General features: G+C 50.8%; 1 protein-coding gene across 2 annotated transcripts in view; it reads left to right on the top strand.

Annotated features, from left to right (window-relative positions):
• RIN3 (Ras and Rab interactor 3) overlaps nucleotides 1-13,506 on the top strand; it is a 116,013-nt gene that overhangs the window by 60,143 nt on the left and 42,364 nt on the right. For both annotated transcript variants that reach the window (XM_082733952.1, XM_082733951.1), the window contains exon 4: nucleotides 12,633-12,705. In XM_082733952.1, the coding sequence (XP_082590078.1) occupies nucleotides 12,633-12,705 (73 nt within the window). The remainder of the gene's footprint in view (nucleotides 1-12,632; nucleotides 12,706-13,506) is intronic.

Below are 13,506 nucleotides of genomic sequence, written 5' to 3' on the forward strand. Positions count from 1 at the left end.
TGTGCAGAATGTGGTTCAGCAATTGGGACAAGAAACTCGCTCTATGCCATCCAACCTAGAATGTTCTCCCTGTGCCTCTTCCTCTACTAAAGAGTGGGATACAGAATACTTACTGAGAACTTGCTGGGTACAGGGAGAGACTAAGGACAGAAGACACTGGTAGAAACCACTTGTGGAGCTTTTTATATGAATTAACTCATTTAATCTGCAGATCAGCCCAAGGATAGAAACACTATCCTGTGGCAGATTCAAGATGGCGGTACTTTCTTTGACCCTCCTCCCATCAAGGGCTACAGCGCCTCCCCTTGAATCTGGGTTGGCCCGGCACTGCTTTGGCCAACAGAGTCAGGCATTAGGGACACTCTGCCAGTTCCATGTGTAGCTTTTAAGAGAACTGGCAGCTTCTGCATGGCCTCTGGGAATCCTGGATTGCCCTGTAAGAAATCTGAGACCACCATACTGGAGAGACCACCTGGAGAGCTCTCCTGGAGACCATATAGACAGGGAGAGAAGCCAAAGAGGGCCCAGCTGAGCTTAGCCTTCAGCTTCTCCTGCCAAGGCACTGGGCCTGAGTGAAGGATCCTCTGGACCAGGACAGTACCTAGATGCATGCCACCAAGTGACCTAGTCAGTGCCACGAGGAGCAAAAAATTTCCCAGCAGATTTCTGCCCAAATTCCTGACCCATGAAACCATGAGTTACACAAAGAGCATTGTTTTAAGCCAGCAGAATTTGCAAGCAGTTTGTTATATAGCAATAGATAACCAGGACAGGTATAATCTTTATTTTACAGATGGAGAAACTGAGGCACAGAGAGGCTAAATGGCTTGCTTGAGGTCATGCATCAGTAAGTGGTGGGTCTGGGGTTTAAACCCAGCAGCTTGGCCCCCTAGCATGTGTTCGTCACACTGGGCTATACTGCTCTTGAGTTGAAAACACATTCTGCTCTCAGGGAAACTTCTAGCTACTTCGGTGTGCAAAGACCACACACACTACATAATTAGAGAATCGTATACCACGTGCACTTATGCATCTACTCTGTTTAAGGACATGGGGCTGTAGGGATACGCCCATGACAATATTAAGAAGGTGTTGGGCTTTTACTGCAATCGGGGAAGCTTCCTGACACTGGAGGGTGAGTGAGACCCCAGGGGGATGCCTCTGAGGAGTGAGGACATGTGAGCGAGTCCTGTTGGGAGAGAAGAGGAAGAGCACGAGAGGCGGTGAGACAGCATGAACAAGGACATGCGGGCTGTTGAATCCCAGGGCAGTGTGCACCCAGGGTCTCGATGCTCGGCCTTTATCTAGAAGGCCATGGGGAAGAACCCCTGACAGAGGACATTAAAAATGGGGGGGAGGGCATGATCTCATGTGCCTTTTAAACAGAAGCCCCGCTGGCTGGCTCAGTGGGTGGAGCATGTGACTCTTGATCTTGGGGTTATGGGTTCGAGCCTCACAGTGGGTATAGAGATTACCTAAAAATAAAATTGATCGATAGATAGACAGATGCCCCTCACTGCTGGGGGTGCAGTGCAGAGGCTGGAGTGCAGGGGAGACCCTCCACCCAGGATGAAGAGCAGAAGGGACTTGGCAGTGATGCTGGGGCAACACAGTGGGGCCTGCACCCAGCTCCTCCAGCAGGTGTGGGAGGATAAGACACACTCCCGAGATACTCCGGAGGAGGACTGACAGCACAGGTTGGCAGAAATGGCTGAGAAGGAAGAGGGATCAGTAGGCGCCCACTGTCAGGGCCCTGTGGCTGCACCACCCTTGGTCGAGGGGAAGAATGATTGGCGGGGGTGACAGCAAGGGATGGGGGAGCCACTGTACCTGGGAGAAAGAAGCCCATCGCCATCATCCCAGTGCCTAGCACAGTGCCTGGTACATAGTTGATGCTCAGCAATATTTGCTGATTGAAAATTGGATAAATTGATGGGTCCAGGGCTCAGGAGGGAGGGCAGAGCCCTAGAGCTTTGAGAGTGTCTGGAGCATGAGATGCTAACTCTCCAGGGTCCCTCTGGGGTGGTCACATCCTTTGGGGTCAAGATACCTGTTTCCATCACTGTTCTTACTGGGCTGTGGAATTGCCATCTGGTAACTAAGGGGAAATCTGAATGAGATGTCGGGCTGGAGGAACTGCCAGAGAGTTTGGAGCCCTGATCCCTGGGAGGTCACAGGAACCTCCCTGTGTCGGTGGAGACTCTTCTCTGTGCAGCAGCAGCGTGTCCCCTTTCCTGACCAGGAGCATTTATGGCGATTCAGGAGGGCACCGGCCCGATGTCTTTTGGGAGGGGGAGGTTTCACTTCTTAGCTCTGTGACCTCTGGCAAGCCACTGAACCTCTCTGGGCCTCCCGCTGCTTTTGTAAGTGGTGCTCACTTTTCTTTTGGACCTCAGATAAAGATTTGCAAACTCAGGGTTAAGATCCTGAAGTCGAACCCAGGTTGTTTTCTGAGCTGGGTTGTTTCTTGATGGGTCCTTCTCTGGAACTCGAGGCTGTTCTCACCAGCAGGGCAGTGCCGTGGGCCGCCTCCTTTTTTTCCTTCAGCCCAGCAGAGCAAAGCATTTCTTTTTGACGGGAACCACCAAAGACACCTCCTGGCCCCTCAGTGTGAGCTGAGAAACAGGCAGATGGCTTGCCCAGACTTCCAGCTCATTCTCTGTGAGTAATGAGACCCCCTGCTGGCAGACAGCCTGCCTCTGCTCGCCCTCCCCCACCCCTTCCCACCCCTGCTCCCCGAACACCTCCCGGCCTGCTTACTCTTTGGTCTCCCTGACACTTGGCAGTTCACTCCTCTGTCTAATGGGTCCCCTTCTGTTCTGGCATCTGAACCTTTACCTAGTTCCCAGGCAAAGTCCCATCTGTGTTGCGGCAGTTGATTTCGTATTCCTTTCCCAGACTTAAAGCCTCATCCACACAGTTGCTAAATATGGAAGAGCACCGTCCAGGAAAAGGAATCTTTCTTCACAGCTTGGACAGCCCAGTGGCAGCGGCTGCCGATGTGGCTGCCGGCATGGGGCTCCAAGGGAGCGCTGTTCGCAATGGGATGCTGAGGCTGCGTGGCATGCGTGGCATCCGTGGCATCCGGGGCAAGGTCCCGGCTCTGGGGTGGTGAGGAGGCAGGACACCTGACTCCCGCTCTCCCGGGAGCTTCGTTCTGGGCTGGAGTCAGGCCTGGGAACACAGCAGGAGGTGGCGGAATGTGAACCCAGCGCCACGGCCACCGGGAGGGCTTCCCCCAGGGTGACATGGGGCCTGCCTAGTGTGACCCATAGGAAGGCATCTCTGCTAGCTGCAGGGACACACTGAGTGCATTCCGGTAGGGAAGACTGGGACGCCTTCCCTCCACCCCGTGCCACCTCTCCAAAGCAAAAGGTGCCTCCTGACCACATTCCCTGGCTGTAGGCGCCTTGTGACTGTGGCCGCTGGGCCGCTTTTTTGACCTCTCTGAGCCTCATTTCCCTGCCTCTAAAATGAGGATAATGGAATTTGTCGTGATGATTAGAAATAGAGGCTGGCACAGCGGCACAACTAATAAATGGTAGATAATACTCTTACTACTATTGTTGTTGCTGATGCTGCTGTTGTTATTATTATTATTATTATTATTATTACTGAAACCTTGAAAACAATAGCCTTCCATCATTAATCAGGAGGCTCAAAAATCCCAGCCCATGCTAGGATTTGGGAGAAGGGGGCAGAACGACAGCAATCCGAATCAGAACCTAGATTCCAGAGAGCATCACAGTCAAACTCTGGAAAGCACCCAAATTAGTCGTCTCTCAAAGGATGATGACATAATTTCTCTGTACCTTAGTTTCTCCACCGGTGCAATGGGGGAGTTTGGACTGGAGTTGCCCCTAAGGGCTCTTCCATTCTGGCTTTTCGTGGTTCCCCATCCACTAGGAGGAACATTTGGCTGTGGTCAGGTCTCTAGTCTGAGCCAATCTGGGGTGTGGTGTAGAACTCAGTAAAAAGGACATTGTGGTATTTTATTCATCTTAAAATTCTTAAGATGAAATCAAGAGGAAATTGCTCTTTACGCCAACCGCAACCAGCAAAGATGGCCATGACTTATAACCAGGGCTGCCGTGGACAGTTGCATAGCTTCTGCACTGCCCTAAAGCACTTCATTGGTGATTTGAATGGGGGTTAAAGTCTAGCTGGTGTTCTGCTTGTCAAGTTGTGCAGTTTAGTGCAGGGCTGTAGCCACCTAAAAGAGGAGGCACCTCTGTGCTCCCTTGCGAGATCCTATAGGGGGGCATTAGGAGCATTTGGAAGCAGTCCCCTGCTTGGCCCCTGACTGTGGCTGGCAGGTCCTCCCTGTTCCTTTCCCTGTCAGCCTCCCTGCAGCTCATACCCTCCCCCTAGAGGCCTATGGTTGATGGAGGAGATGTGGTGGAGACAGTTAAGAGAGGATGAGTTTACAGTGAAAAACCATGAAGCTCAGGGGGCTGGGGGCTTTACAAAGGGCAGCTCGGGCAGGCTGGTAAATAGACAGTGCGGGGGCTCCAGGCCAGCCGATGAGCCAGAGACCAGGGTGTCCAGGGTGGACCATCCGTGCCAGGCAAGGAGAGAGAAAGGGATCTGTCTCCAGCACATTATCAAACTGTCCTCCTTTCCCAGGTCCCTGCCCTCCCTCCACAGACCTTCAGACTCTACGCTGTCTGTGGTACAGGGGCTGTCGTTTCTCACTCAGGGTCTGGGCAGGGCACCAGCCTCTACACAAAGAGCCAGAGGGCCAGGAAGGGCCTCAGCTACTTTCCTGCTCACTTGGCAGTTAAAGAAAGCAAGTGTCTGAGAGGGAGGGCTTTGAGCTCTGGGCCTGTGGCTGCTGGAACCAGGAGCCCATGCCTGGCCAGTATGGTCCACGTTTAGGCTTTGCCTGGAGCAGGGCCGAAAGTTTGCACCACTCTGTGTTCCAGTCCTTGTACGGTCGGGCAGAAGGGCTGCCTAGAGAACACAGGTGCTGCCCGGCGTGAGATTGTCTGCACCCTGGTCTGGCAGCTTCTCCTGCTGGAGCCAGCCATTCCAGAAGCCCCAGTCAAGCAGCACCCTTCCTTGGCAGGGAGAGGGCTGTTCTCCCATTTCACAAGTGAGGCAGCTGCCCTCTGTAGCGTCATCTGGAAGCATGGGGATGCCGGAGCTAGGCCTGGAACATCGGGGTCCCCCCAGACTGAGAAATTTGTTTTCCCCCACTTTCAGTCCTGGGAGCAGGGGAGTTCATTTTCATCTACTGCAGAAAATTGGGCCTTTGGACAGGAAACAGTCCTTTTCCCACCTCAGCCACACAAGGGCCAGGTGGGGGTTCCCATGACAACCATACTATGGCTCCCGGCAGCCAGAAGGCACCTGTGACCTCCCAAGAGGGGAAGGAGCCGCGAGGGACAGGAGGCCCCTGGATGGGTGGGCCTGGCCACACCTACCACGCCTGCTGCTGACTCTCCCACCTGCTTCCAGCTGGGAACCACTCCCCAGCTTCTTGACGCCATGGCTTTTTATTTTCAGGGTCTGCACCTCTGGCCTTTCCAGTTGGGGACCCAGGTACATTAGGAAGTGGGATGAGAATCCATTAAGATCTGTCTTCCAAGGGGAACCCTCCTACACTGTTGGTGGGAATGCAAGCTGGTGCAACCACTCTGGAAAACAGCATGGAGGTTCCTCAAAATGTTGAAAATAGAACTGCCCTATGACCCAGCAATTGCACTACTGGGTATTTACCCTAAAGATACAAACGTAGTGATCCAAAGGGGCACGTGCACCCAAATGTTTATAGCAGCAATGTCCACAATAGCCAAACTATGGAAAGAACCTAGATGTCCATCAACAGATGAATGGATCAAGAAGATGTGGTATATATACACAATGGAATACTATGCAGCCATCAAAAGAAATGAAATCTTGCCATTTGAGACAACATGGATGGAACTAGAGCGTATCATGCTTAGCGAAATAAGTCAAGCAGAGAAAGACAACTATCATATGATCTCCCTGATATGAGGAAGTGGTGATGCAACATGGGGGCTTAAGTGGGTAGGAGAAGAATCAATGAAACAAGATGGGATTGGGAGGGAGACAAACTATAAGTGACTCTTAATCTCACAAAACAAACAGGGTTGCTGGGGGGAGGGGGGTTGGGAGAAGGGGGGTGGGGCTATGGACATTGGGGAGGGTATGTGCTTTGGTGAGTGCTGTGAAGTGTGTAAACCTAGTGATTCACAGACCTGTACCCCTGGGGATAAAAATATATGTTTATAAAAAATAAAAAATTAAAAAATATATCATAAATCATAAAATAATACTTCAATATTTAAAAAAAAAAGATTTGTCTTCCAACCATTCTAGGTGATAGGGTTCAGGGAAGGTTGGCTCAGTGTCACATAAAGCATTGGAGTAGGGCCACTTCCTGGATTCCCCCCTCCCCCCAACAACTGGGAGTGATGGCTTTTTCTCTCCAAGGATGAGCCCTGGGAGAGTTCTGTAGACTCTGCCTCTCCTACCAGCCCATGGTCCTTCCTGTATCCCTCTGGGGACCCTTTCCTCCTGGGGCAGTTCTCATCTAGACAATGCTCGTTCTATAAACACACATACTGAGGCCTTGCTTCATGCAAGATTTTCTGTAAGGTGAAATCAGTTACACCTCTCCCATCCCCACCCCCACCAAATTTTAAATCATCAAAAGAGAAGGAGCTGGTTGTTTGAATCTCTATCCTTCGGCGGGATGTCCTAGGTAGGTCCTATGGCCAGACCATTGGCAAATTCCCTGCCATCCTTCTACTGAGAGGCTTGCACTCAATTTCTACATCCATCTACCCTGTTTTATCAACATGATGAGCACAATAAATATTTGTTGATAAATGAATACATAATGAAAATGTCCTAGCTACAGAGGAACTCTAATTGAGCCCTTTGAAACAAAACAATAAACAATCTGATTGAAAAGTGGGCCGAGAATTTAAATAGGTACTTCTCCAAAGAAGTTACACGAAAGGCTAGTAAGCACAAAGAGAAAGGCTAGCATCACCCATCATCATGGAAATGCAGACCAAAAACCACAATGAGATACCGCTTCATCCACACCAGGATGGTTGTAATCAAAAAGGATTGGAGTGGAGAAGTTGGAACCCTCGTATGCTGCAAGCAGAGAGTAAAATGGTGTAGTCACTTAGAAAACAGTTGGCAGTTTCTTAAACATACGGAGTTACTGTATGACCCCGAATTCCACTGAGTCTGAGTCTGTACTCAACAGAAATGAAAGTGTATGTCCGCACAAAAACGGGTACACACATGTTTGCGGCAGTAGTATTTGTGGTAGCCAAAAAATGGAGACAGCCCAAACACCCATCAGTGATGAATGGGTGAACAAAATGTGGTCCATCCAAACAATAGAATTTTATACAGCCATAAAGAAGACTGAAGCATGGACCCATCCTACCACATGGACAATCCTTGAAAACATTGTGCTAGGTAGAAAAAGCCAGGCAACACACGGTATCAGTCCACTTACACAAAATGTCTAGAACAGGCAAATCCATAAAGACAGAACATAGATTAGTGGTTGCTGGGGGCCATGGGAGAGGAAGGGCTGGAGAGTGACTCCTGGTGGGTACAGGGTCTCTTTTCTGGGATAATGAAAATGTTCTAAAATTGATTGTGGTGAGGGTTGCACAACTTTTTACGTGCCTCCATGCCTAAGACCATTGAATTGTGCACTTCAAATTGGCAAATTGGACGGTATCATTCACAAATGATCTCTTAATAAAGCAATTTTAAAAACCCTCAATATTTAAAAACAAAACAGAATAAAACTGTCCAGTTAGAAAATGGGCAAAAGACATGAACAGACATTTCTCCAAAGAAGATATACAGATGGCAAATAATCACATGAAAGGATGTCTCCTCTCCTTTCGAAATTCAAATTAAAACAGCCATGAGATCTCATTCTACACCAATCAGAATGGCTAAAATAGAAAATAACGAAAACGCCATGCTGGCGAGCACGAGGAGAAACTGGGTCCCTACCACATTGCTGGGGGGATGTAAAATGGTACAGACACTCTGGAAAATGGTTTGGCAGTTTCTTTGAAACGTGATGTTAGACTTTACCATATTCCCAGTGATTGTTCTCTTGGGAAACCTAGAGAAAGGAAGATGTACATTCACATAGAAACTTGTACACAAATGTCCACAGCAGCTTTGCACCTAATAACTAAACACTGGAGGGGCTCCTCGGTGGTTCTGTGCACCTGCCTTCAGCTCAGGTAATGATCTGGGGGTCCTGAAATTGAGTCAGGCTCCCTGCTCAGCGGGAGTCTGCTTCTCCTTGTGCCACACTCATGCACACTCACATGCTTGCTCTCTCTCTCTCTATCTCTCTGTCAAATAAATAAAATCTTTTAAAAAACTGGAAACTGGGTGAATTGCCAAGCAAACTGGCCTGTCCGGCCCGAAAAATAGTCCTCAGCAGTGAAAAGGAGCAGGCTATTGGTTCACTCAGCAACTTGGAGGACCCTGGAGGAAATTATGCTAAGTGGAAAAAGCCAATGTCAATTGAACAGGATTTCTTTAAAGAAAGAAAGAAAGAAAAAAAGATCTACCAGTTTTCTGGTCTTTGTGACTATTTCACCTTGACATTGAGGTTGTAAATGGCAGCAGCCAGCCGGTGTGCAAGGACGTGGCATCTCTATGCTGTCCCATATCAGCATTGGTGGTGAGTCGTCAGGTAAAAGATTTCCTTTTCCTGAAGCAGAAGCGGTGTCTTGTCATCGTCACCTGTTGTCACCTCTGGGCCAGGTGTGACCAATGGGGACCCCTTCTCCTGTCTTATACTTTGAGTGAGAAATGCATTAGACAGGGCCTGACATGTGCCCACTGAGGCTGCAGCTGAGGACCCCAGAGACCGTCCAGCGGGGGGCTCACTGCTGGCGCTTGTCCAAGGTGACCGGTTGGAACCAGCATCTTTGTTGGGGGGTGTTCCCTAGCTGGACACCGGCCACAGCTCCCTTGGGCGGCAGCCAAGGGCAGAGTGCCCAACAGGCATTCCTGAGGCTCTTTCTGAAGAGGCTCTTTCTGGCTTCACAGAGTAAGGGAGAGCGTGGTCCCCTCAGTGTTGGAGGCCATGGGGGCCTCGTAGGCTATGCCTGGCAGGGCTGTGAGTGGCCTCTGAAGCGGCCTCAGCTGAGAGGACACTGGCAACCAATCAGCTTTAGAAAGTATTTTACAGAGAATTTTAGAAGATTAGAGAAAAATGTAGAGACACTTGACAGTTTCTTTGCCTACTGAAATCATAGATGCCCATTATAAAAAATCCCAGAAAAACATACTACAGGCAGTGAAATTCAGTCAACTCTTGGTGTATGGGCTTCTTTTCTTTTTTATTAAATAATGGCTTTACTGAGAGTTACTTATTATTATATTCAATATCCTACAATTCACCCACTTAGGGTGCTCTGTCCACAGGGTTTTGGTGCCTTCATAGTGGTCCATCCCTCACCATAGGTCTGAGAATATTTGTACTTAGTGCTATGAGTTGTACCCATAAGGCAGTTAAAAAGCTAAATTGTGTTAAGAGGGATCCTTGTCCACGGAGAAAGAGCATGAGCGAGCACCTGGAGGGTGGAATGTGGACTGTGTTGATGGGACCAAGTGAGGAAAACCCCTCCCCCACCCCTCACCCACCCCCCCTCACCTCCACCAAGGGACAAGCTTTCTACTGAGGAGCCCTAGAAAATAATGCCAGGCAAAGCCACAAAAAATCCTTCCATCTCCAGCCCTACCTCACACCGTGACTAGCTTACTGTTTGTTTGTTTGTTTGTTTTTAAGATTTTATTTATTTATTTGTCAGAGAGAGAGAGAGCACAAGCTGAGGCGGAAGGCACAGGGAGAGGGAGAAGCAGGTTCCCCCCTGAGTAAGGAGGCCAGAAATCTGGAATTGAGGTGTGGCGCAGGTGGGTTCTGTCTGCAGATCAGGGAGGATCCGTTCCACCCCTCTCTCCCAGGTGCTGGTGACAACCAGCACTCTGGTGTTGCTTGCCCTACAGAGGCCTCACTCCTGTGTCTTACATGGCTTCCCCTGTGTGTGTGTCTCCATGTCTTCATGTTTTTATAAGGACACCATTCATGGAATGTAGGGTTCACCCCAATCCAGTCTGACAGCACGTTCACTGGGTGACTTCTGCAAAGATCCTGTTTCCAAATGAGGTCACATTCACACGTACCAGGGGTTAGGAGTTCATCGTATCTTTTGGAGAGAATGCAGTTCAACCTGTAATAGGGGGCTACTTTATTATCCCTGTTGTACAGCTGAAGAAACCTAGGCACAGAGAGGATAAATAAAAAGACGACAGAGGCATGCCCACAGTCAGGCCACTGGGCCCGGGCACCCACACCAAGCCACTAGGCCGGAACTGCACAGAAGCCAGGACAGTCCTGGGAGCACAGCCCGCCCATCACTCATGGGGACAAAGGATTGTCCCTTACCGATGTGCATTAGCCCAGGCTCCAGAATGGTGGAAGGCTGTCTGTGAGGGTTCCCCCAAGTCTGAGGGGTCCCTGTGGACTCCTGCAGGGGAGGGCTAACGATCCATGCAGTGGGAGGCCTAAGGTCCCCACCCAAGTGCCCCCAGACCTCTTATGTCTCCCTCCCAGATGGCTATTTAATAAACATGTATCGATCTCCCAAACTGCACCCCGTTGTGCTGGGTCCTGGGGGGAGACTCAGATTTGGGCCACACCCTGGCCCTGGCAAGCGCGAGCTCCCCCAGCTGGTCCGTGGGGTGATGGGAAGCCTTTGCCACCATCTGTGTATGGATAGTGTGGGAGATGTGGAAGGTACCTGGGGCTGGGGCAGAAGAGGTCAAGTTAAATAGAAACCCAGAGCTTTCACTGTGGCTCACAATTTTATAAATCCGCAAGTTTAACAGCACAAAGTTGACAATGTATACACCTGTGCTGGGTTCTGGGCCCCAAAAGGAATGAGCTCTGGTGCCTGCACCCCAGCTGCTGCCCAGCAAGAAGACGGTTGGTAAACTGAGGCTAAGGAAAATGGCTTCACAGAAAGGATCAGGAGGCACAGAAGGGGGCGTGGCTGACTTTATCTTAAAGCTGCTACTGAGCCCTCCCTCCCAGTGTGCTAGTCTTGGCTTCCTGCGGGCGTCACTTCTAACCCTGCCATCAGGGATCCCACTTTATAGACGGAGCTCTCCCTACCTCTTGAGGCTACAGGATGTCTTTTTGGCCCCAGGCTCCCTGGTCCCTGGCTTCTTGAGAAAGTCAGCGATGTACCAAATGCCAGCACTAGGTGGCGCTGTGGACTGCCCCGCCGCTATTCACAGAGAATGGTCATTCTTTGGACTGACATTTCTGACTTTTCCGAGTAACACGGGTCCTATAATCTACTTAGCATTTTTCTTTAAACTCCCTTTTAAAGTGTTTATAGCTATCCTAATGGGAAACCATTATTTCTTTGCCATAAATAGATGATGAATGTGAACTTCTTTTTAAAAAATCATGTTAACTGTTGAGCAGAGTGTCTAGTATGTTGAAAGAAGGCAAATATAAAAATAAAGCTGTTGGAACAAAACATTTCAGTTCGTGTGTGCCCCTCTCACAGAGCACCAGTGCAGCAAAACACTGTCCTGGGCTCCGAAAACAGGACAGCTTGCTGTCAGCGAGATGCGGGTGTGTTTAGGGTGGGAAAGGCTTCCTCCTTTTGCAGCTGGAGGAGCTGAGCTCCTGGTTGGATCCAGGTCCCACCTTTCCTTCTGTCGCATGGATGCGAGAAGAACCTGAGGAAAGTAGAACTGAAATGTGACACACTTAGTTTTTCGGTGCTTCTGATGCCAAAGACCGTTCACTGTGGGCGTCCCCTGTTGGGCATATGGTGCCCTGGGGTGACAGGCGTCATGAGGGTGGATGGCAGCCAAGATGGGCAGTGGACCTCAACCAACTCGCGTAGCTTCTCTTGGCCCCTTACCCTGAGGGTCCTGAGCAGAGTGTGGCACCATGTTCCCCTTTCAGGCACGGTCCAGCACCCTGCCTGCCCCTCCGACGAGCCATATCCACCATGGGATGGGACCTTGGCCAAATGCATTGGTCCCTCTTTGTTGTCAGAGCTGGAAATTATCGGGGTCACCCTCACTCTTGGGTTACCCATGCAGCCGAATCAAGGAAGGTTCTCATAGGCCCAAGCATTCTTGGGAGGAGGGCCAGTGGCCCTCGGCTGGCATTGCTGTATCTCCTGGAGGCCAAGACTGATCTGGGCAACTTGCCTCCTGTTGGTGCCTCATAGCTCCTTGTCAGGCCGAGACAACCCTGATCCATTAGATGTTTGATTCTGCTCGTACAATCTAGAGTTGTCTGTGTCATTTTGCCCCCAAATGATGACTGTAGATTAAAGACAACACCAATTGCTGTAATAATCCCCCCAAATCTCAGTGGAATAACACCTTAGAAGGTTGGTTCCCGCTCCCCTGTGGTCAGATTGGCAGCCGATATGTATGAAACTGCAGATGCCAGGCCCTGTAGCAGGTGCCGGGACCCACCGTGAAGATGGCAGTCACGGCCCCCAACCCTCAGAGAGCCTCCTGTCTGGCAGGAACATTCACCCAAGGCTTTTGTCATCTCTCCACAGTATTGTACTTGGAAGGCTCGGTTCTTGTGTTTGAGGACATCTTCAGACTGATCGCATTCTACTGTGTCAGTAGGTGAGTACGCCTAACCCACGGAGGGGCATCAGAGTGCAACAGACGTCCCTGAACCCTGGGGTGGGGGGTGAGGGTCCCGGGGAGGCCCCCAGAAGGAAAGGTGCAGCCCAGAGGGTGCAGAGAGAGGGGACAGTCCCTGGCTTTGCCCTGGTAACCATGAGGGGAGGAGTGGGCTCTGAGGCTCCCTTAGGCTGGCCTCGCAGGACCCCACCCCCATCACCCCCTGCCCCCTGGCTCACTGCCCCTCACCCCAGCTTCCAGGATGCCCTGGAGCCCCGTGCTGACCTGACCCACCCTGTTGCAGGGGTGGCAGATGGCACTTCCTGTGGGGACAACAGGAAGGGCAGATACCCTTCAGTGGGACAGAGCCTGTGATTCTGAAGTCACTGCTGGGCGGGGTGGGTGCCTGGTCGCCACCCTCAGAGCTGCTCTGTTTACTCAGAACTGGTTTCAGGTCAATAGGAACGTAAAAATACATCTTCGCACCGTCATGGCTTAAGCTGCAGGGCCTTGACAAGGAGGGCAGGACAGGGTGTCTCAGGGTTCGGGGCTCCAGGCCCACATCTCTGTGCTGCGGAGAGATCCATCCTTGCTGCCGCTCAGTGAAAACCGTGCTCATCCCAGAAGAGCCCTCCTGCCTAGCGGGCCCCTCCTGGGCTCCGGCGGGCAGGAAGGGTGATGCTGGCAATGGTTGCTGTCAGCCATGGCCACCTGTCAGGAGCTCGCGGGTACGCAGTGCTGCACTGTCCATTACCTTCATAAATCTGGCGGACAGTTCCCATTTCACAGATGAGAAAGCTG

Source organism: Mustela nivalis, assembly GCF_964662115.1.
Source record: "Mustela nivalis genome assembly, chromosome: 6".
Lineage (NCBI taxonomy): Eukaryota > Metazoa > Chordata > Mammalia > Carnivora > Mustelidae > Mustela > Mustela nivalis.